Raw genomic sequence first — 24,543 nt, 5'->3', positions numbered from 1 at the left:
TCCAGTCCTTATATACTTCCATCCCCCATCAGGAAGGTCTCAAATCTCTACGCTTCTTTTTGGATTCCAGACCTAATCAGTTCCCCTCTACCACCACTCTGCTCCGTCTAGCGGAATTAGTCCTTACTCTTAATAATTTCTCCTTTGGCTTCTCCCACTTCCTCCAAACTAAAGGTGTAGCTATGGGCACCCGTATGGGTCCTAGCTATGCCTGCCTTTTTGTTTGGTTTGTGGAACAATCTATGTTCCGTGCCTATTCTGGTATCTGTCCCCCACTTTTCCTTCGCTACATCGACGACTGCATTGGTGCTGCTTCCTGCACGCATGCAGAACTCGTTGACTTTATTAACTTTGCCTCCAACTTTCACCCTGCCCTCAAGTTTACCTGGTCCATTTCCGACACCTCCCCCCCCTTTCTAGATCTTTCTGTCTCTGTCTCTGGAGACAGCTCATCCACTGATGTCTACTATAAGCCTACTGACTCTCACAGCTATCTGGACTATTCCTCTTCTCACCCTGTCTCTTGCAAAAACGCCATCCCCTTCTCGCAATTCCTCCGTCTCCGCCGCATCTGCTCTCAGGATGAGGCTTTTCATTCTAGGACGAGGGAGGTATCTTCCTTTTTTAAAGAAAGGGGCTTCCCTTCCTCCACTATCAACTCTGCTCTTAAACGCATCTCCCCCATTTCACGTACATCTGCTCTCACTCCATCCTCCTGCCACCCCACTAGGAATAGGGTTCCCCTGGTCCTCACCTACCACCCCACCAGCCTCCGGGTCCAACATATTATTCTCCGTAACTTCCGCCACCTCCAACGGGATCCCACCACTAAGCACATCTTTCCCTCCCCACCTCTCTCTGCATTCCGCAGGGATCGTTCCCTACACAACTCCCTTGTCCATTCGTCCCCCCCCATCCTTCCCCACTGATCTCCCTCCTGGCACTTATCTGTGTAAGCGGAACAAGTGCTACACATGCCCTTACACTTCCTCCCTTACCACCATTCAGGGCCCCAAACAGTCCTTCCAGGTGAGGCAACACTTCACCTGTGAGTCGACTGGGGTGATATACTGCGTCCAGTGCTCCCGATGTGGCCTTTTATATATTGGCGAGACCCGACGCAGACTGGGAGACCGCTTTGCTGAACATCTACGCTCTGTCTGCCAGAGAAAGCAGGATCTCCCAGTGGCCACACATTTTAATTCCACATCCCATTCCCATTCTGACATGTCTATCCACGGCCTCCTCTACTGTAAAGATGAAGCCACACTCAGGTTGGAGGAACAACACCTTATATTCCGTCTGGGCAGCCTCCAACCTGATGGCATGAACATCGACTTCTCTAACTTCCGCTAATACCCCACCTCCCCCTCGTACCCCATCTGTTACTTATTTTTTTATGCACACGTTCTTTCTCTCACTCTCCTTTTTCTCCCTCTGTCCCTCTGAATATACCTCTTGCCCATCCTCTGGCCCCCCCCCCCGTCTTTCTTCCTGGACCTCCTGTCCCATGATCCTCTCTTATCCCCTTTTGCCTATCACCTGTCCAGCTCTTGGCTCTATCCCTCCCCCTCCTGTCTTCTATCATTTTGGATCTCCCCCTCCCCCTCCAACTTTCAAATCCCTTACTCACTCTTCCTTCAGTTAGTCCTGACGAAGGGTCTCGGCCTGAAACGTCAACTGCACCTCTTCCTACAGATGCTGCTTGGCCTGCTGTGTTCACCAGCAACTTTGATGTGTGTTGTTTGAATTTCCAGCATCTGCAGAATTCCTGTTGTTTGCACATAGACTCAAGGCTGTAATTGCAGCCAAAGGTGCATCTACTAAATACAGACTTGAAGGGGGTGAGCAATTATGCAATCAATTATTTTGTGTTTTTTATTTGTAATTAATTTAGATCACTTTGTAGAGATCTGTTTTCACTTTGACATGAGAGTCTCTTTCTGTTGATCAATGTCAAAAAAGCCAAATTAAATCCACTGTGATTCAATGTTGTAAAATAATAAAACATGAGAACTTCCAAGGGGGTGGGGGTGAATACTTTTTACAGGTACTGTAGTACTTTATAGTCAGAAAAATAAATCAGGACCAAAACAGACCAGCAAAAATATACAAATTAAACTCACAGACAATATAAATAATATAATAACAGAATTACTGAATTGTTATTTTCTTCTGTCTTTCCCTTCTGACCCTGGAAGTAATAAGCTGGGCAAAACATTAGAACCACGATAAAGAGAAAAATAATTGACAAAATGAGTTCAAATTCAGAATATAAATCCAATAGTTGCAGGAATGTTAAGACATCGAATGTTTAAGACATCAAGTGTTATTCCTAGATTGAAAAAAGATATTAGGACAAGATCAGAGAACATATAGGGCAGTTAGTTCAACATCAAGAGTAGAAAAGCAAATGGAATCTTAGTTCATAAATACAACTGAAACTCAGTTGGCTCAGCCACGTGAAGATTGTTGTTACAAAAGCAGATTTGAGGCTGGGTACCCTATAGTGAGTGACTGCTGATCCCAGAGCTTCTCCCAAAATACTGGACATAAGTCAGCAGCATGATGGAAAACTCCCCATTTGCCTGGATGAGTGTAGACCCAACCATTTAAGAAGCTCAACCACATCCACAATGAATCCATCTTTATTGGCATCCCATCAAAAAGCTTAAACATTCATTCCTTCCAACATTGGCATACAGTGGCTGCACTACTACATTCTACAAGATGCACTCCAGTCATTCATCCTGCCTGTTTCAGCGGCACCTCTATTGCTAAGGAACAAGTGCAAAAATGGTAACATTGACACTTGCAGGTTCTCCATCAAGTTGAACGTCATTCTGACTTGCAAATATGTTCATACATCTCACATCAAAGAAGACCATTCAGCCAATGCTGGCTCTCAGGGAAATCCACACCCCCTCCCTAATAATTTCCTGGTAATCCATTCTCTCTCACTTACTCATCAACATCCCCTAGCTTCTTCTATAACCGCCCCCCACCCCTAACAACTTCCATAAAAAAGCTCACAGAAACAAGGAGAAAGCGAAAAGAAAAGAGAAATGAAAAAGTACCCTGATAAGAATAAAGAGAGATGGGAGGAGTTGCATGTGAAACAGGATTACTGATCAAACCAGGTTTTAGCCTGAGTGACCTGCCTCTGACCTACTGACACAACAAAATTCTGGAGGAACTCAGCAGTCAAGCAGCGTCTATGGAGAAAAATAAACAGTTGATGTTTTTGGCCAAGACCCTTCATCAGGTTGAAGGGTCTTGGCACAAAATATTGATGGTTTATTTTCCTCCATAGATGCTGCCTGACTTGCTGAATTCTTCCAGCATTTTGTGTGTGCTGCTCAAGATTTCCAGCCTCTGCAGAATCTCGTGCTCTGACCTGATTCCATTTCCCTCACTGTTATGCTCCTCCAGCAAAAGTTACAGCGCACTTAATCTTTTGTCATTTTGCCCTTACTCTGTTATTATTTATCAGTCAACCATGGCTCTTCACAATGCTTTAAAAGTCCCTATCATCATTCAGATGCACTTCCTTGAACTCATGGATCTGTCTCGGCGATCTTCTGCTCTAATCTTGTAGAGTTGTAAACATAGAGCCAGTCCTTTCAGGCCAACGTATCTATGCTGACCATCATGCATATCTAAAATAATCCCAATTGCCTACATGATTCCATACTTATTATCCTTGCTCATTCAAGTTACTGTTCAGGTGTGTTACCACTCCACCACCTCCCTTGGCAGCTCGTTCCAGGTAAAAACTACACTGTGAAAATGTTACCCCTCAGATCCCCTTTAAAACCCCTCATTCTCACCTTTACACATCCCTACTATGAGAAACAATCACTGGCTATCTACCCCATCTCAGCCTATCGTAATTGTATATACTCATATCACGTCACCAGTCAACTACAGAAAACAGACTAAATTATAACTCAAGCCCACACAAAAGATCCTCTCTAGCTAATCATCTCTCTCTAGTGGTGAAAACCAGAACTGCACAAAATACTTCAATGCAGCCTAACTGTAATGCTCAGGGCCTTGATTGATGAAGGCACATGTCATATGCCTTCACCACCAGCCCTGTAATGATGTAGTTGTACCCCTAATGAACACCTTACTGTTCAGCAACACTCCCCTAGGCCCTGCCATTCACTGTGCATGTCCCACCCTGATTTATCTACCCAAAACGTATCTCTTTGTACTTGCCCATATTAAATTCCATCTGCCTTACCCACTTTCCCAGTTGATCAATAAACTGTTACTACTTAGACACGAAACCTCTGTGATCATAATTGTATTCTCCTTCCCCTCACTCTGCTCTTATTTGGCCTTACAAGGTGATCTTATGCCTCTTAGGCACACCTAACTTATGCCTCCTCCAAAATCCTATTCCTTCTCTTACCACTTCTCCCAGATGCAGTGGTGTGATCACGTCAAGCATTAACTTCATGATTAAACTTCTGTTTCAGGATCAATAATAACATATTCAAAATACCAACTTACAATGCAAAGTTCCTTCCATATCTTTACAAAATCAAATCTTCCATTATTGTTTAACGTTTAGCGTTGACATTTAAAAATGTTACATAAACTGCGACAATATAAATTAGCAATGTAGTCACTGGAAAAAAAATTGCCCACATTCTTTTATTCAGAGGATGGAAAGGACTTCATACTCTACCATCTATATGGACTATCCCAGGAGTAAAACGCAATTTCTTTGGAGCTTCTCGAGACAAACCCTAAAGGAGAAATAAGAGTTTACTATATTTTACTCATATAAATCTACTTGCTAAGAGTACAAGGCCAGTTTATTTAAAGCAGTAGCTGGATCAATAATAATAATAAGAATGCACTAACTTGTAAATTTTTTAATGTTTTATTGACAGTGGGTAATGTCCTGTTAGCCAGCTTAAAAGTAATATTGGAGAGATACCTAATTTGTGTCAACCAATTATAAATAAAATATTGCACTTTGTACTTTGTACATACCTTAACCTTGACAACACCAAAAATGTCTGAGGTAATGAATGAGGTAGTGCAGTCAATATGCTATATTTCCAGCAAGGTTTTGACAAGGTAATACTTCACAGGTTTATCAGCAAAGTTGAAGCACATTGCTTAAAAATGGGCATTGACAGCATGGATTTGAAGTTGGCTCAGTAACAGACAACATTGAGTCATAATGAATGTTGGTAGTTCAGCCTGGAGGGAAGTGAAAAGTGGTGCTCTCAAGGTGTTGGAGCCACTGTAGTTGTTAAAATCTGTATCATTGGTTCAGATTTGCAAGATCAAGCTTCAGTTTATAAACTTGCAGGTAACACAAAAGTCAGCAGTATTGAGAACCATGAAAAGGATACACTGCAGAAGATACAACGTGCTGGTGGAAAAGCAGATGCACAGCAGATTGAAGTGCAGAAAAATGTGGCTGATGTATTTTGGTTGGAGTAATGAGAGGCAATAGAGAAGGTATTGTACTGAAAGAGGCGCAGAAGTATAGAGACCTGCAGCCATTTGTGCACAAATGAATGTCCAGGATGGGAAAGATGTGTCATTGAGTGTAAAAGAAGGGAAGTTATGTTGAACCTTTATAAGACAATGTCCTACACTCAACTTGTTTATTGTGTTCAATTCTAGTCACCATGTTATAGGAAAGATGTGGACCAAAAAAACTGGTTCCCAGAATGAAGAGCAACAATTACAAATAGAGATTAAAGGGAAAGAGATATTTTTCTTTAGAGAAAGCTGATAGGATATTGAATAGATGTAAAAGAAAACAAGCCACCTGGGCATAATAGATAGTGGAAAGCTGTTCCCTCTTGAGCAGAAGTCAGAAACTAGAGGTCACAGTGATAAAGTAAGATGGGAAGAGAATTAAGAGTGGCATGATTCAAACATTATTAATACTGTAGAAACAGTGAAATATTAAGTTAAAAACAACTGATAGATGCATTTTAGGGGAGATTGTACAATAATATGTCAGATTCAAGATTGTTTAATGTTATTTCCAGTACACAAGTGTAAAGGAGAATGAAATAATTGTTATTCTGGATCTGATGCAGCACAAAAAAGACAAGGTAAAGAACACAATAATTAGAACAAAAACACAATAAATATAAATCTATTATATACATAGATTGATTATATGTCCATAAGGTGAGGCAAGTCATAGGAGTGTCTGTACATAAGATGACTGACAGGAAACGATAAAGTAATGGTGGTTGGGGGTGTTGAGGGGTGGGTTAGTGGATGGAGGTGTTAATAAGCCTTACTGCTCGGGGAAATTAGCTATTTTTGAGGCTGGTGCTCCTGGCATTCTTCATAATGCTACTGTCCCTTTTCTGGCACCTTTCTGTGTGTGTATATACACACACATACACACACTCATTGATAGCGGGTACGCTGGGGCCAGTGATGCATGAGGCAATTTTGACTACCTGTTTCATAGTCTTCCTGTTTGTCGAAGTGCAGTTTCCATGCCATACAGCCTAGTAGTGATTACTGGGATAAGTTAATAGACTTAGATGAGTAATGATAGATGGAAGTTTGAATTGAAGAGACACTTGCAGGAATTAATGGTTTTTATGCTATATATCCAATATACTTCTCAGTTTGATGCCAATGTAAATCCTTTATTGTGACTGGCAGTTCAGTTCACACTGGCACAGGTGATGGGCTGCAGTTGAACTAACAGCTGTCAGTAAGCCTAATATCACCAAATTTTTTAGTTTTCTTTAAATACAATAGTGAACAATAAATTATAAACACAAGAGTTCTGCAGATGCTGGAAATCCAAAGCAAAACATACAAAATGCTGGAGGAACTAAGCAAGTCAGGCAGCATCTACGGAAACGAACAAACAGTTGACGCTTCAGGCCAAGACCCTTCTTCAGGACAGGAAAGGAAGGAGGAAGGGGAAAGAGGCCAGAATAAAAAGGTGGGAGGGTGGGGAAGGAGGATGGGTTGAAGGTGGAAGATGAAGCCAGGTGGGTGGGAAATGTAAAGCGGCTGAAGAGGAAGGAATCTAATAGGAGAGGAGAGTGGTCCATAGGAGAAAGGGAAGGGGGAAGGGGGAAGGGGGAAGTGGTAAGCAGATGAGAAGAGGTAACAGGCCAGGCTGGGAAATGGAAGAAGGAGGGAGGGAATTTTTTTTACCGGAAGGAGAAATCAACATTCCATCTGGTTGGAGGCTACCCACATAGAATATAAGGTGTTGCTCTTCCACCATGAAGGTAGCCTCATCATGGCACGAGGAGTCCATGGATAATATATCAGAATGGGAATCAGAATTAAAATGTTTGGCCACTGGGAAGTTCTGTTTTTGGCAGACAGAGCAGAAGTGCTCAACGATGCAGTCCCCCAATTTGCAATGGGTCTCACCAACGTAGAGGAGACCACTTTGGGAGCACCGGATATAATAGATAACCCCAGCAAATTCACAGGTGAAGTGTTGCCTCACCTGGTAGGACTGTTTGGGGCCCTGAATGGAGGTGAGGCAGGAGGTGAATGGACAAGTGTACCACTTAGGTCACTTGCATGAATAAGTGCCGGGACAGAAATTAGTTGGGAGGGGCAAATGGACAAGGGAATCATGGAGTGACCCCTGTGGAAAGTGGCGAGCGTGGGGAATGTAAAGATGAGTTTGGTGGTAGGATCCCTTTGGAGATGGTGGAAGTTGCAGAGGATAATATTTTGGATGCAGAGGCTCATGGGATGGTAGAAAAGGACAAGAGGAACTCTATCACAGTTAAGATGGTGTTAGCATGGGTGTCCATGAAATGGAAGAGATGATGGTGGGGGCAGCATGAATGGAGGAGGAAGGAAAAGCACAGTCTTTGAAGAAAAGAGGACATCTCTGATGTCCTGGAATGGAAAGCCTTATCCTGGGAACAGATGTGCAGCGATGAAGGAACTGAGAAAAGGAAATAGCACTTGTACAGGAAACAGGAAAGGAACAGGAATAGTCAAAATAGCATGGAAATCAGTAGGAAGATGCTGGTCGACAGTTTGCCTCCAGAGATTGAGACAAAGAGACCAAAGAAGGGAAGAGAGGCGTCAGCAATGGACCAAATGAACTTAAGGGTGGAAGTAAGAGGCAAAGTTGATGAAATTAATGAGCTGTATGGGTGTATGAAGAGCATCAATGCAGTCATCAGTGTAACAGAGAAAGAGTTGTGGAGCATTACCGGGAAAGGCTTGGAAGCTAAACTGTTCTACGTAGCCAATGAAAAGGGAGACATCATTGAGGCCTATGCAGGTGTCCATGGCTACCCTCAAATATAGAGAAAGTGAACAACAAAGTCTCACCATTATTTTTGTGGAAATGACAAAATCATTAATGACACCTAAAGTATTGTGTTCACATTAGTGCAAGGGATTTAATGCACAACAACTTATTTCTCAATACTTATTTTTCACATACATTGGACATCTGTTGAGAAAGGAAACCATCTGGATATTAAAATATATTACCTCTTGAACCTGACAAAGCATTGCACTGGATGTTGGACCACCAGATAATGCTAGCAAGACCTGTATAAAAAAAAGCAAAATAAAATTATGAAGAGAAATAAATAAAAAATCCAGTTATCTATGAATTCTGATCCTGCTACCTAATGGGCAATGAAGTGGTGATCACTCTCAGCCTTATGAGCTTAGGTAGAATAGTACTGACTCCTCAGAAATGGACATATTCAGCTTTTTAAAAGCAATTTTACACAAAACACAGACACCTTTTAATCCATCACATCTATACCTGCTCTTTTGTAGTTAATCCAAATCTACATTACTGGACTGCCCATAGTTCTACAAAAGAAAACCAGGAGGAGTAGAGCAGTCAACAACTACAGCCTGCTCCATCATTCCATAAGGTCAAGACTAATCTAAACCTGGCCTCCATGTCACTTTACAAGGCTTCTTTTTCAATCAAATAATTATTCCTTTCTATATCATTGAGGTTTTCGATCTCAATCACACCATTTTTCCTTTAATTATTATATTTATTCCTGTATGGTAACTCATGGTATTTAAAGGTAAAGACTGCTTTTCAACAGGTAAGACCCTAAGCTATTTGTTTCTCCAATTGCTTAAAATCTTAACAATTTAAATTTTCTGTTTAACAAAGTAAAAAAAAAGCTAAACAACAAACTACACTGCTGCCATTAATTCAGAGCTCTCTCAGTTCCTTAAAATGGAAGTAGCCAATTTTTAGTCAGAACCCCTGACGAAGCAAGAATCAGATTCAATTCCTAGCTGGATGCAAAACAACTAATCATAGCTGGGTTGACAACGAGACTGTTAAAAAGTTGCTCAACACAATAATGCTCCAATAATCTGTCATTTGATAAATCAGAAATCCTAATTAGTTTGGAATGTGAGGCAGAGGTCCAGAATGAAAGTGGGGTTTATGACCATGATAGGTATCCAATCTGTGGCCTAGATGAGACAGCTGGGGTTTGGTGTACAGAACAATAGCTGACAGAAATGTGGGTTGATTTGTGACTGGACCTACATCCAGAGTGGTTGTATCTTTCCCACTCTCTTCAAGGATGCTGGAGGATGCTGTCCTAAGTTGCATGCCATCTTGGTCAATGTCTCCCATCCAGTACATAATGTACTGGGTGGGCACAGGAGTACATTCAGCCAGAGAGTCATTCCTCCGAGATGCAGCACAGAGCGTCATAGGAAGTCATTCCTGCCTGTGGCCATCAAACTTTACAACTCCTCCCTTGGAGGGTCAGACACCCTGAGCCAATAGGCTGGTCCTGGTCTTATTTCATAATTTACTGGCATAATTTACATATTACTATTTAACTATTTATTACTATTTTCTATTACTATTTATTATTTCTATGACTATTACTATTTACTATTAGTAATATTACTATTACTATTTCTATTACTATTTATTATTTATGGTGCAACTGTAACGAAAACCAATTTCCCCCAGGATCAATAAAGTATGACTATGACTATGACAAACTCACCAAGTTCACCCAAAGATTTAATATTCTACTGTGTAACATATTAAAAAAGTAAAATAAAAGTGTGTTTGGGTATTAAAAGAAGTCCGGAAAATCTACTAGTCCAGAACCAGAGTTCCAAGGATGCAAGACTACTGCTCTTGTATATTCCTTCACAGAAGGGGAAAAAAGTTTCTAAAATTTTGTGACACATATTAAGATGAATCACCCATTCCAAAGTCAACTATCTCAAATTAATGCCGCCAACTTCAACTTTAAAATAGAAAATACTGGAAACACACAGCAAGTCATGCAGCACCTTTGGAAACAAAAATAAAGTCAATGTTTCAGATGAAGTTTTATTCTGCAGTGACAGTAGGGGGAAAGATGAATTAGCCGCTCTACAGCTCTGAGCAGTTTTGCACTTTTCCTCAATGGGATTTCCATCTGACATTCTCAGGCTACGTCCACACCACGCCGGATAATTTTGAAAATGCCGATTTCGAGTAAAAATGATAGGCGTTCACACTAAGCGTTTTTCAAAATATCTCTGCCCACATTAGATGGATATTTGGGCGAATCTCCTCCTACTGGGCATGCGCAGGACACACAGAAAACAAGCGAAGAGGAAACGATATATTTGGTGCGCGTTTGTCCAGTTACAGAGTAGAAAAACTTAAAAGGAATTGCTCTTGGCTCTTGCGCAGGAGGACTTAAAACTAAAAAAAAAACAAATACTGGAGCGTATGGAGGCAACCAACAGGGAGTTCACGGACAGTATGATCAGGCTGACGACGAACATTGAAAAACTGACTAACTCTGTTGCATTAATAAAGCACCTTGTTAAATGTATAAAACATGTCTGCATCAGTGTTATCTTGTATTTCCATACAATGTTACATTAGGCTGTTACACATCTATTATCAGAGAAGTACTTGCATAAGTAGGTAAACCACCTTCATACAAGCAAGGACAGAAAACAGGGCTAAGTGCGTATACTTATTTATTCAGTAAGCTATGGGTCAAAGTATTTGGTGCGTACATTTCTAACTCTTCTGGCTTCAGTCTCGTTGCCATCTGTTCTGAAATTGTTAGGTTCTGCGAAGCGCAGAATCAAATATCGCTGTGATGATTGTACGCTCTGGTATCAATTGTTTGGCAACAATAAAGTAGTAATAATACGGCACGTCATGACAGCGGTTTTAAAAAGTTCCGGTTACCCTGGAGCAACTGCAATGGATATTAGGTGTTTTCAGATTTATTCACTCTGGAGACCGTTTCTGAAAATCTCCATTTTCGGGGGACGAAAACACCGTTTTAGTGTGGACAGAGGGACAAAACGAAGAGAAAAAGCTTCGTTTTCAAAATTATCCGGCGTAGTGTGGACATAGCCTCACTTTGCTCATTCCTGGCGGTTTCTGTTTCACACCTTATCTTCAATGAGCTGCTAAGATATTCCCTTTGTCGCTTCCATCCCTTCCTCACCTTTTCTGTAATGTTCCCTGTTCTGAAGAAGGTCTTTGAACAAAAACTTTTAACTGTTGACCATTTCTTGCAATTTTTGTTTTTATCTCAGATTTCCAGTAAATCTGTTGCTTTGGTTGAAATCCAGAACAAGGATATTCTTACACATTAAAAACTTTATGCTTAAAACTAAAATAATGATTACTTAGATTACTTGCCTGTTCTCCTGGAAAAATTAAGCGTGTCTTCCCTAACATCGCACGGAATTTATGCACAAAGTATTCTCTGAAGCAAGATCTGAATGACAAGAAGCACAAACATTCATACTGAAAGCTGAATGTTTCTTTTTAAAATATTCTTGAAGCAATTAATCAATAACTATATCACTATTTAAATATACTGCAAAGAAAAAATATTTAAATGAAGATTATGTACACATATTCTAAACTGTTCCTCCATGACCAATTATCCCCTCAAAAATGATAAAATGCAAATATTTTAATATTCTTAGTTCTAGTGTGAGTCACAGTTATTTTAAACATTTCTTCATAAGTTCCACTATGACTTTAGTGAATTTTCATTTGGTTCTCATATCTCTTCTTCAAAGGTATGCCCAAAACTGCAGACAATTCTTATTCACAAAGTTACAAGGTATGGGATCCTTGGAAACTTGGTTGTGTGGATTTGGAATTGACTTGCCCACAGAAGGCAGAGGGTAGGAGTAGATGGAGCATATTCTGCCTGGAGGTCTGTCAGTAGTAGTGTTCCACAAGGATCTGTCTGGGATTATTGCTCTTCGTGGTTTTTTATAAATGACTTGGATAAGGAAGTGGATGGGTAGGTTAGTAAATTTGCAGATGACACAAAGGTTGGTGGTGTTGTAGATATTGCAGACATTTGTTGTAGGTTCAATGGGATTTAGACAATGATAGCCAGATTAAGTTCAATCAGAAATGTGTGAAGTGTTTTGGAAGATCGAACTTGAAGGCAGAGTACAAGGTTAGTGGTAGGGTTCTTAGCAGTATGGAGGAACAGAAGGATCTTGAGTGAACCAGAGTTTTTCTCGTTGAAGCAAAGGAGAATGAGAGATAACTCATAGAGGTGTTTAAGATTATGAGAGGCATAGATAGAGCAGAAAGTCAGTGCTTTTCTCCCAGGATGGCAGTGCTCAATACCAAAGGAAAGGTGAGTGGAGGAAAGTTTAGCGGAGATGTCAGAGGTAGGTTTTTTTTTAAAACATAGAGAGTGGCAGGTGACTTGAATGCACCGCTGGAGTGGTGGTAGAAGCTGATACAATAGGAACATTTAAGAAACTCACAGACACATGAATGTAAGAAAAATGGAGATTATGGGCTATGTAGGAGGGAAGAGTTAGATTGACCATGGAGTAGGTTTACATAGGTTGGCACATTATCGTGGGCTGAAGAGCGCGCCCGCACTGTATTGTACTGTTCTATGTTCTCAAGTAATTGCAACGGATAGTGAGGACTGCTGAAAACATCACTGGGGTCTCCCTCTTCCCCCCCCCCCCCACATTCAGGACACATATCAGAACAGTGTGTACCACAGTGCCTCCAGCATCACCAAGACCCTCCCATCCTTCCTACAATCCCTCTGACCTCCCTCCAGCTGTCAGACAAAAGGTACCGCAACTCTCTAATCCTGCACGTTTCATCTTTTATCGCCTCTGTTTCACATATTGATACTACTACTTGTTTTATTGTAATACTGCCCGTAATATTACACTGTCTTACATAAACATTCACCTTGCACTTTATGTCAACCTGTCAATCTTCAGGCCCTACCACTCAGGGACCTGTGTTAATATTGTTTTGAGACTGTATGTGATGGATCCTACCTATACACCCTGACCCCAGAGGAACCATGTTTCTTTTATTTATAAGTGTATGGTTACATCAAGATGAACTTGAACTTTTAAAGAAATCATCATCATGTACACACTCAATATAATTTACATGCTTTTTAATTCAGTAGCTCTAAGTCTAGTATCAAGATTCTGATTTACTCTTTGACATTTTTTGTAATGCTGTTGTCCTAAATTGTCATTTCCATTTAGTTACCATCAACACTTGCTTTGTACCCTGCCCCCACAAACATACTACTTGACTTTCTCTCACCTTTTGCCAGGATGTTGCTTCCTCAATTGCAGGACTTTAGCTATAGGGAGTGATTGGTTAAGCAGGAGGCTGCGGGGTGACCTGATAGAAGTATATAAGATTACGGGAAGCACAGACAGGGTACATAACCATTTTTCCATGGTAGGGGTATTAAAAAAGGATACAAATTTAAGGTGAGGGGAAAAAGTTTTAAAGCTGATTTGAGGGGTATGTTTCCCACCAAACAGTGGTTGATGTCTGAAACATGCCACCAAAGGAGATATAATTATTACATTTAAGAGATATGAGTAAGGTAAAGAACAATACAGTTCCAATGTGGATAAATGGGATTACCGTAAATGGGCAAAAATCAGCATTGGCATTGGGGTGAATGGCCAATTTCTGTGCTGAATAGTTCCACAGTTTATTAATCGCACTAGTTCAGTAATCTATCCATTTCATAATGCAATTTTCCATACTCTTGATACAGCTTTCATAATGCCTAATCAGTGTGATATTATCCAATAATATTTCTTCTCTACCTCTCAAACATTGCTATAAACAGAAAACAAAGAGGCTTCAGCATCTCACCACTCATATCTCGCTGAACCACGAGCAACTTCTTAGCAACATTCTGTTACTAATCCATGCATTTATATTCCTTTTAAACAACTTGCCTTTAAGTTTTTTAAAAATATATTCCTGCTGTGGAATCTTCTGGAATCCAAAGAAGATATGCTGCTTTTTGTATTTACAGATGAAGTTTTTTTTTTATCAGTAAATTCAATTGGGCACAGTTGGGCAGTTATCTTTACAAATCCATTCTAAGTGTCTTATATCAATTCAAGCTTAAGCATGTGCTTATTAACTTCTTTCCACATCTAAGTCAAGACTAATGGATCTATAAATTCCCATCTTATTCTTTTACCTTCTCACAAAGAGTCAGTATCTTAACTCTTCTCAAAACTCTGGTGTAACTTCCATTTGGCTCTAGTGAGATCAATAACTATTCTGCACAATATCCACTGAGTACATCTATTATTGTCTTTCAAATGCTCCTCAGGCATTCCTAATTAATTGATTGCCACCATAAAAATTAAAATTCTTTAATCCATTCTGCCACATATTTGCACCTATCAACAGCATGGTTTCTTCATTATTCTCTTTTTGGCCATCTCCTTTTATTCTTTCTCTTGGATTTTTGCACTTCCTCCACATGCACTGTTCTCAGTCTTCCTAATGTTTATTTTTACTTCATTACTACACCTATAATTGAAAAATTTGTTTTCACCATAACATGCTTGCAGACTTCACAAGTTCTCCCTTTGACTGCTAGGTATCCCTTGCCATCCCAAAAAAATATAGATAGGTGGTAGGAAAATTAGAGGGGCAAGTAGGGGGTGTTAATGGGTACATGAGAGTCATGTATCAGTAGGGTGGTGGAAATGATGGGATACCTGATGGTCAGCATGAACTTGAAGGGCAAAATGGCTTCCTTCAGTGCCATAATGAAAAGAATGTGAACTCTAAAGTATCCATTTATACTTCATTGTGATTTGAAGTGCATTTAATTTGGATTTAAAATGCACATAATCAATTCAATTCAACAATGGAGCATGGTCTATTCCTGTATTATTACTTGCTAACTTACAATTTATTGTGTATTGAGCAATTGTTACACGTTTCGAAATGTCCGTTGCAAGCTTTAATACTTACTTACAAAACGCATCACCAACTCGAATGACCAACACTGCTGAACTGGTCTTGCATTTCATACATGTCTGTGGAACACTGCAGGAAAAAAAACTTATAAATTATAAAAGCAACTTAATCATTTAGTGATATCCCAAAAAACTTCTTAATAAATACATCTTTGATAAAAGAATAACATTAATACCGTGATACAAGTAGTTTGTAACTGAAGGAAGGGGCAATGTATTGAACACTTGAACTGAGAAAAGTTATCACAGATTCTTCAATAGATGAAAACTTAATTATAGTACTGGCCAGCATTTGGATTCCTTTCCTAACGTTAGGTTTTTCTACAAATGAAACAGGATACTGTGATAAGAATACAACTAGGAACCATGTACCCATTGATGCATCTCAAAGGAATCTGCGAGTACAGGTCCTTTTGTTGAAAGTGGCATCACAGGGAGACAGGGTCAAAAAGAAAGCTTTGGGCACATTGGCCTTCATAAAATAATGTATTGAGTACAGGAGATGGGATGTTATGTTGAAGTTGTATAAGACATTGGTGAGGCCTAATTTGGAGTATTGTGTGTAGTTTTAGTCATCTACCTACAGGAAAAATGTAAACAAAGTTGAAAGAGTATAGATAAAATTCACATATATCTGAAGGATCTGAGTTACAAGGAAAGTTAAGACTATATTCTTTAGGGTGTAGAAGATTGAGAGGAAATTTGATAGAGTATACAACATTATGAAGGGTATAGATAGGGTAAATGCAAGCAGGCCTTTACCACTAAGGTTGGGTGAGACTACAACCAGAGGTCATGGGTTAAGGGTGAAAGGCGAGAAGTTTAAGAGAAACATAAGGGGAAATGTCTTAATGAGCTGCCAGCACAAGTGGTGCACGCAAGCTCAGTTTCAATATTTAAGAGAACTCTGGATAGGTACATGGATAGTAGGCATATGGAATGCTATGGTTTCGGCATGGACTGGATGGGCTGAAGGGCCTGCTGCTGAATTTTATGACTTAAGTCTCTCTAAATATTGACCATTAATACTTGAGTTTTAACTTTTCCCACGTAAAGACCAACAAAAATCTGGAAGTCATCCAGCATAAGCGCTATGATGCTCAAGTGAATGAAATTTTCATGACCAGGATTGATAAACATTTTATTGTTGCTAGGTCAGGGTATCAATGAAATGGAACAAAATAAAGCCAAATAAATGAAGTTATTGGCAAATCAATGATGCTAAATAATGGAGCAGGTTAAGGAGCCAAATTGTTATCTCAATTTCTTTGTGTCCAGAAGGACGTGAATTTACGTCTTCAAGGATTAAAGTACATCATTCAAACTAATCCAATGCAATTGCCAAGGAAAAGTGCAAGGAAATAATTTATTCAAACATTTCTACTGATCAAAAAAACAAACATTAGGAAAAGGCAACTTTGTCCTCCAGTGTGCCTCAGTATTCAATATGTTCAAGGCCAGTCCTGTGCCTTAAGCCCGATTTTCCCCCTAGTGCCCAAAAGGTCCAATGATCTCATCCTTAAATATGCTGAAATTGAGTACCCACAGTGTTCCAAGATAAATTCCTCAGATTTACGTCTTCTACGTAAAGAAATTATTCCTTTCAGTTCTACTTGTTCTAAGGAGCAACACAGTAGCATAGCCATTAGCACAATGCTTTATAGCACCAGCAATCAGGTTTCAGTTCCTACTGTTGTCTGTAAGGAGTTTATATGTTCTCCTCTTGACCCCGTGGGTTTCCTCCATGTGCTCCAGTTCCCCTTACATCCCAAAGACATATGGGTTAGGGCTAGTGAATTGTGGAACTGCTATTATAGCAACAGAAACATTGTGACACTTGGGGGTGTCCCCAACACATTCTCAGACTGTATTGGTCATTGACGCAAAACGACACATTTTACTGTATGTTTCAATGTACCGTACCGTGAAAAACTCATGGGCACACATATATATAGCTAGGGTGTCTAAGACTTTTGCATAGTACTATATTTGTCAATGTAGAGTGGAGATCGAGTTTGTAAATTTAGTGGGAACAAAGCATATTGGGTATGGTGAGGATGGAGCGCTGTGGGACATGGCAGAGGAGTGCCAGGGGCAGAGTGTGCCACGGGTACAGCCACACCCAGCCCTGAGATACCAGGCAAGATCATTTGATTACAAACAAATGGTTTATTGATCCTTACAGAATGTCTCTCTGGTGCTTCCTGCTCCCTCCCCTCCACCTTTCCCCTTCCCCTTCCCCCTTTCCTAACCACAATACCCCTCTCCCTACCCCCTTCCCACACTCAATCCACAACAGAGGCCTATATCAGAATCAGGTTTATCATCACTCATGTCATAATTTTTTTGTGGCAATACATAAAATTGCTACAGTACTGTGCAAATGTCTTAAGCACCCTTGCTATATATATGTGCCTAAGACTTTTGCACAGTACTATACATGTGATAAATAAATCCAATCATTAAAAGTCCAACCTCTTAGCCCAAAACTACACCCGTTATTACAGGTTCTCCCCCTACACAGCATTTACCCTGCAAGCTTTCCATACTTCTGAACAAAGAGACTTCTCAATTTTCTAAATTCATTTTAAATATATACCAGCCTTGGTGCAGCTGCAGCTGAAAGGGGAAATGGAATATCCAGAGGTTATGATACACACAAGTAGCAATGACATAAGTAGAAGAGATGAGGTCCTGACATGTGAACTTAGGGAGCTAGATTGCTATTCAAAGAGCAGGACCTCAAGTTTGTAATCTCTAATTTACCTCCAGTGCCACATGCTAGTGAATACAGGTATTGAAGGACAGGTCATTTGGATGTGTAGCTGAAAGGACAATGGCATCACTGAGATATGGTTGAAGGCTGATCAAGACTGGCAATTCTATTACCCCAAGTTAAAGAATGCTCAAACAATACAGAGGTGGGAGTAAAAGGGGATAAGGTTTTGCACCATCAATTGAAGAATGATTGCATTATTTCAGTATTGAGAGTGGACATCTGAGAAGAGTCTCATCATTTTGCTAGGGGTATACAGTATTACAAACCTCTCAAAGTCAATAGGAGATAGTGGAATGGAGATATGTAGAGAAATATTATTTAAAAACTGGGATTACCTTAGTTTCAAATTTCCCAAAAATGAACTGTAATTGCTTCAGTGTTAAAATCTCAAAGGGGGTAGAATTTTTGAGGTGTGTCCAGTTTGTTTTAAACCATAAAACGTAGGAGCAGAATTAAGCTATTTGGCCCATCAAGTCTACTTCACGATTCAATCATGCCTGATTTATTACCTCTCTCATCCCATTCTCCTGCCTTCTCTCCATAACCTTTTACCTTACTAATCAAGAACCTATCACCTCTGCTTTAAATATACCCAATGACTTGGTCTCCACACTTATCTGTAGCAATGAATTCCACAGATTCACCACCCACTGGCTAAAGAAACTCCTCATCTCTGTTCCAAAGGGACATCCTTCTATTCTGAGGCTGTGCCCTCTTGTCCTAGAGTCTTCCTATACTGGAAACATCCTCTCCACGCCCTCTATCTAGGCCTTTCGGTATTCAAGAGGATTAAATGAGACCTCCCGTATTTTCTTCTAAACTCCCAGCAAGTACAGGCCCAGAGTCATCAAATGCTTCTCATAGATTAACCCTTTCTTTCCTGGGATCATTCGCGTGAAGCTCCTCTGAACCTTCTCCCAATGCCAGAACATCCTTTCTTAGATAAGGGGCACAAAATTGCTTACAGTACTCCATGCCAATGCCTTATAAGGCCTCAGCATTAAATCTTTGCTTTTATATTCCAGTCCTCTTGAAATGAATGCTAACATTGCATTTGTCTTCCTTACCACTGAGTCAACCTGCAAGTTGACCTTTAGGGAATCCTGCATAAGGAATTCTGATCTATGAATTTCCTCCCCATTTAGAAAATAATCTACACCTTGATTCCTTCTACCAAAGTGCATGACCATACACTTCCCTAAACTACATTCCATCTGCTACTTCTTTTCCCATTGTCCTTATCTGACCAAGTCCTTCTGCAGACTGCCTGCTTCCTCAAGACCTACCTTCGTGCCGTCTGCAAGCTTGGCCCCAAAGCCATCAATTCCGTCATCCAAATCATTGACATACAATGTGAAAAGCAGTCCCAACATCGTCTTCTGCAGAACACCTAAATGTAACACACTTTTGAAGCAGTATGTAGAGCAGTGAAGGAAGGAGCATTACTGGACCTGATCTTTGGGAACACAGCTAGTCTAGTGTGTCCTGTGGGGTCATTTTGGGTGTAGTGAACATAACTCTAGCAAAATTTCCTTAACGTAAGAAAGAACCTGACAAATGTAGATAGAGAGCATCTACTAGGAAGTAAGTCTACACTTGCGTAGCAAAGAGTATTCAAAGGAGAAACATCAAGTTCCTGAAAGGGTAAAAAGGTAACAAATATAGAATATCGAGGGTTGGAAATAAAGAAAAAAAGAAACATATGATAGATATGGGGGCCCAGTGACATCGAGAGTATAAAAGTATTGGCAGGCACTATAAAGCTACAAAATTACCAAGTCTAAGAGGAAGGCAAAGAACAACGTGGCTGGATAACATCAAGGATTGGATCAAGCTGGACAAGACTAGGGATGTTGTGGACAAGTGTCGGGACAGAGCGGCGTGGAGGGAAATTGTCCAACTGGAAATTCCAGATGCGACCTAACGACAAAGAGGGATCATGAAAAATCACTGGCAGACAGGATTAAGATATACCTGAAGACCTTCGATATGCATATTTAGGGCAAGAGAATAAACAAGAAAAAGTCAGGCCCATTAAAGTCAGCATGGGGAATACGTGCCTGGAGGCAAAAGTGACAGGTGAAGTCCTAAATGAATAAATCAGCTTTCACAAAATAAACACTTTTGTAGGAAGAGAATTCAGTGAATGCATGAGTCCAAGTCTAGTGCATGTCTCCATAAATAAAGAGAAGATAGTCATTGCCTTAGCAGGCTTAAAGGTAGATAAAAACCCTCTAGCACCAAATGGAATACATCTCAGGTTGCTATAGGAAGAAAGGGAAGTCAGTGCTGGGGCTCTGGCTTAAATCCTTTAAATCTTCTTTAGACCCAAATAAGGTACCAGGTGACTGGGCGGGGGGGCAGCAAACGTAATCCCCCTTTCAAGAAAGAGAGCAGAGAAGAGCCTGGCAACTATGAACTTCTGGCTAATATCACTGATGAGGAAGATACTGGAAATCATTAAGAGAGTGGGTTAATTAACACTTGAATCATAATCAGACAGCCAGCATGCTATTATCAAGGGCAGATCTTGTCTGTGCAATTTGATTGAATTCTTTGAAAAGGTAACAAATTGTATTGATGAGCACTGATGGTAGCTATGATTTACATGCACTTTAATAAGGACTTTGACAAGGTCCAATAGGGGAGACTGGTTCAAAACATTAGGACCTATGTGATCCAGGGAAAGTTGGCAGAGGGTGGTGGTCGAGGCTTGTACGTCGATGATTGGATGCCTGTGTCTCTTGATGGCCTATAAAGATTGATGCTGGGACCTATGTGGTTTGTAATGGATGTGAATGACTTCAATGTTTATGTAGGAGGCCTGATCAGCACATTCATGGATAGAAACATAGAAATATAGAAAATAGGTGCAGGAGTAGGCCATTCGGCCCTTTGAGCCTGCACCGCCATTTATTATGATCATGGCTGATCATCCAACTCAGAACACCGCCCCAGCCTTCTCTCCATACCCCCTGACCCCCGTAGCCACAAGGGCCATATCTAACTCCCTCCTAAATATAGCCAATGAACTGGCCTCAACTGTTTCCTGTGGCAGAGAATTCCGCAGATTCACCACTCTCTGTGTGAAGAAGTTTTTCCTAATCTCGGTCCTAAAAGGCTTCCCCTCTATCCTCAAACTGTGGCCCCTCGTTCTGGACTTCCCCAACATCGGGAACAATCTTCCTGCATCTAGCCTGTCCAATCCCTTTAGGATCTTATACGTTTCAATCAGATCCCCCCTCAACCTTCTAAATTCCAACGAGTACAAGCCCAGTTCATCCATTCTTTCTTCATATGAAAGTCCTGCCATCCCAGGAATCAATCTGGTGAACCTTCTCTGTACTCCCTCTATGGCAAGGATGTCTTGCCTTGCGGTACCCCACTAGTCACCGCCTGCCATTCTGAAAAGGTCCCGTTTATTCCCACTCTTTGCTTCCTGTCTGCTAACCAACTCTCCACCCACACCAATACCTTACCCCCAATACCATGTGCTTTAAGTTTGCACACTAATCTCCTGTGTGGGACCTTGTCAAAAGCCTTCTGAAAATCCAAATATACCACATCCACTGGTTCTCCCCTATCCACTCTACTAGTTACATCCTCAAAAAATTCTATGAGATTCGTCAGACATGATTTTCCCTTCACAAATCCATGCTGACTTTGTCCGATCATTTCACCACTTTCCAAATGTGCTGTTATCACATCCTTGATAACTGACTCCAGCAGTTTCCCCACCACCGACGTTAGGCTAACTGGTCTATAATTCCCCGGTTTCTCTCTCCCTCCTTTTTTAAAAAGTGGAGTTACATTAGCCACCCTCCAATCCTCAGGAACTAGTCCAGAATCTAACGAGTTTTGAAAAATTATCACTAATGCATCCACTATTTCTTGGGCTACTTCCTTAAGCACCCTGGGATGCAGACCATCTGGCCCTGGGGATTTATCTGCCTTCAATCCCTTCAATTTACCTAACACCACTTCCCTACTAACATGTATTTCGCTCAGTTCCTCCATCTCACTGGACCCTCTGTCCCCTACTATTTCTGGGAGATTATTTATGTCCTCCTTAGTGAAGACAGAACCAAAGTAATTATTCAATTGGTCTGCCATGTCCTTGCTCCCCATAATCAACTCACCTGTTCCTGCCTGCAGGGGACCTACATTTGTCTTTACCGGTCTTTTCCTTTTTACATATCTATAAAAGCTTTTACAGTCCGTTTTTATGTTGCCTGCCAGTTTTCTCTCATAATCTTTTTTCCCCTTCCTAATTAAGTCCTTTGTCCTCCTCTGCTGAACTCTGAATTTCTCCCAGTCCTCAGGTGAGCCACTTTCTCTGGCTAATTTGTATGTTGCTTCTTTGGAATTGATACTATCCCTAATTTCTCTTGTCAGCCACGGGTGCACTACCTTCCTTGATTTATTCTTTTGCCAAACTGGGATGAACATTTGTTGCAGTTCATCCATGCAACCTTTAAATGCTTGCCATTGCATATCCACCGGATGAGACTAAGATTAACACATTTGCTGATTGTGTGGAAGATAGTCTTAGGCTGGAGAGATACAAATCTGTTGTTGAAATGGACAAAAACAAGAAGGCAGCAGGAGCTGAATCCAGATAAATGTTAGGTGATGCATTTTTGTGAGCACCAGTGAGGTTAGGACATCTCCCATGAATGGTAGGTTCTTAGGAAATATTGAGGAACAGAGGAAGTTTGAAGTCCGAGTTCACAGATCTTTGAAGATGGCAACACAAGTAAAGTGGTAAGGAAGGCAATAGGATCCTGCTCTTTATTAGTTGGAGCAATACAGAAGGAGGGAGGTTATATTCCAAGGTTATAAAAACTTGATCAGACCTCATTTGGAATACCGTTTGTATTTCCTAGACATTATGCAAAGATGTAAAAGCCACGTCCTGTGGTGGAGGAGGAGATGAGGGGATTTGCTTGAGGTATATAAAGTTATGTGAGCTATAAATAGGGTAGACTGCAGGAAACCTTTCTCCATAAATGTACTTTAAATCTTTGAATAATCAGAGGTAAATAAAACTACAGGACTTAGATTTAGGGTAAGGTGGAAATAGTTTTTGGAGATATGATGGGGACCTTTTTTTTAAACCAAGAACAGTGATTATCTGGACTACAGTGCATGAGAGTGATTTAAATTGGATCACTAACAGCAGTTAAGTGTCTAAATGAGCTCTTGAATTGTTTAAGCATAGAAGGCTATTGGCCAAGTGCTCGAGGGTAGTATTAATACACACTCAGTGGTCAATAAGGATGAGCTGGGCCATGTGGCATGTTTCCATGTTGTGATGATTCTATGTCTCTATCAGTTTCTTCCCTCAGGAGGATCATTAATCTTTGTGATTCCTTGTCCAAACAGTTGTAAAATCTAAATCTTTGAACCAATTGATTTTCCACCTTGGCTTTAGTTTATCATTGTCACATGTACTGTGATACAGAGAAAAGCCTGTATCTAGATCATCACACAATGCATTGAGGTAGAACAAGGTAAAACAATAATAATGCAGAGTAAAATGTAACAGCTACCAAGGAAGTGCAGTGCAGGTAAACAACAAGGTGCAAAATCATAAAGAGGTAGATTGGGGCCAAGGGTCCAGTTTATCATACTAGGGAACTAATTAATAGTCTTCTAACAGTGGAGTAGAAGCTGTCCTCAAGTCTGTGGTACCAGCTTTCAGACTTTGTACATTCCACCTGTTGGGTGAAGAGAGAATGTCCAGGATGTATGGGGTCTTTGATCATGCTGAATGCTTTACTGATATGAGGAGTATAGACAGAGTCCATGGAGGGGAGGTTTTCCTCCGTGATGAGCTGAACTGTGACCCTAACTCTTTGCATTTTCTTGTGATCATGTGCTGAGTAGTTTCCATACTAAACAGTTATACATCCAAAAAGGATGCTCTCTATGGTGTATCGATAAAAGTTGTTACGAAATGATGGGGGACATGCCAAATGTTTTTAGTCTCCTGAGGAAGTAGAGGCGTTAGTTAACTATTTTTTGGCCACAATGTCTACGTGGCAGGACAAGCTATCGGTGATGCTCACTCATAGGAACTTGAAGCTCACCACCCACAACAACACTGATGTAAAACTCTCACTTCCTTAAGACAGCTCTTTTGTTTTGCTGACATTGTGGGAAAGGGCATTGTCATGACACCATGTTTCTAAGCTCTCTCTATCTTTCCTGTTACTTGAGGTACTGCCTACTACAGTGGCAATCACTTGCAAACTTGTAGATGGGTTTAGAGCAGAATCTGGCCAGAGTCACAAATATACACAATGTGAAAGGTTTGTGAAGAATAACGCAGAAAAGTGAAGCCAAGGACAAGATTAGATAAATCAATGGCAACAAATTCCCTAAGGAGCCACATGGTCTACTCCTGTTCCTTTTCCTCATCTCACACCACACCTATGGTGGAAAAAGTGAACCTTTAGGGTGTGGTTGGGATTATTGGA

The 24,543-nt window shown here is 40.6% G+C and overlaps 1 protein-coding gene across 3 annotated transcripts in view; it reads right to left on the bottom strand.

Moving 5' to 3' along the window:
- Positions 1-24,543, bottom strand: part of ctu2 (cytosolic thiouridylase subunit 2 homolog (S. pombe)) — a 61,676-nt gene that overhangs the window by 34,842 nt on the left and 2,291 nt on the right. For 2 of the 3 annotated variants that reach the window (XM_072279772.1, XM_072279771.1), the window contains exons 2-5: positions 15,278-15,352; positions 11,663-11,741; positions 8,491-8,550; positions 4,700-4,760 (exon numbers count right to left, since the gene is read on the bottom strand). In XM_072279772.1, coding sequence (XP_072135873.1) covers positions 4,700-4,760; positions 8,491-8,550; positions 11,663-11,741; positions 15,278-15,352 — 275 coding nt within the window. Of the gene's footprint in view, positions 1-4,699; positions 4,761-8,490; positions 8,551-11,662; positions 11,742-15,277; positions 15,353-24,543 lie in introns of those variants that run through there. The other variant, XM_072279774.1, reaches the window with a different exon arrangement.

Source organism: Mobula birostris, chromosome 15 (genome assembly GCF_030028105.1).
Source record: "Mobula birostris isolate sMobBir1 chromosome 15, sMobBir1.hap1, whole genome shotgun sequence".
NCBI lineage: Eukaryota > Metazoa > Chordata > Chondrichthyes > Myliobatiformes > Myliobatidae > Mobula > Mobula birostris.
This window is presented reverse-complemented; position numbering and strand designations above follow the sequence as displayed.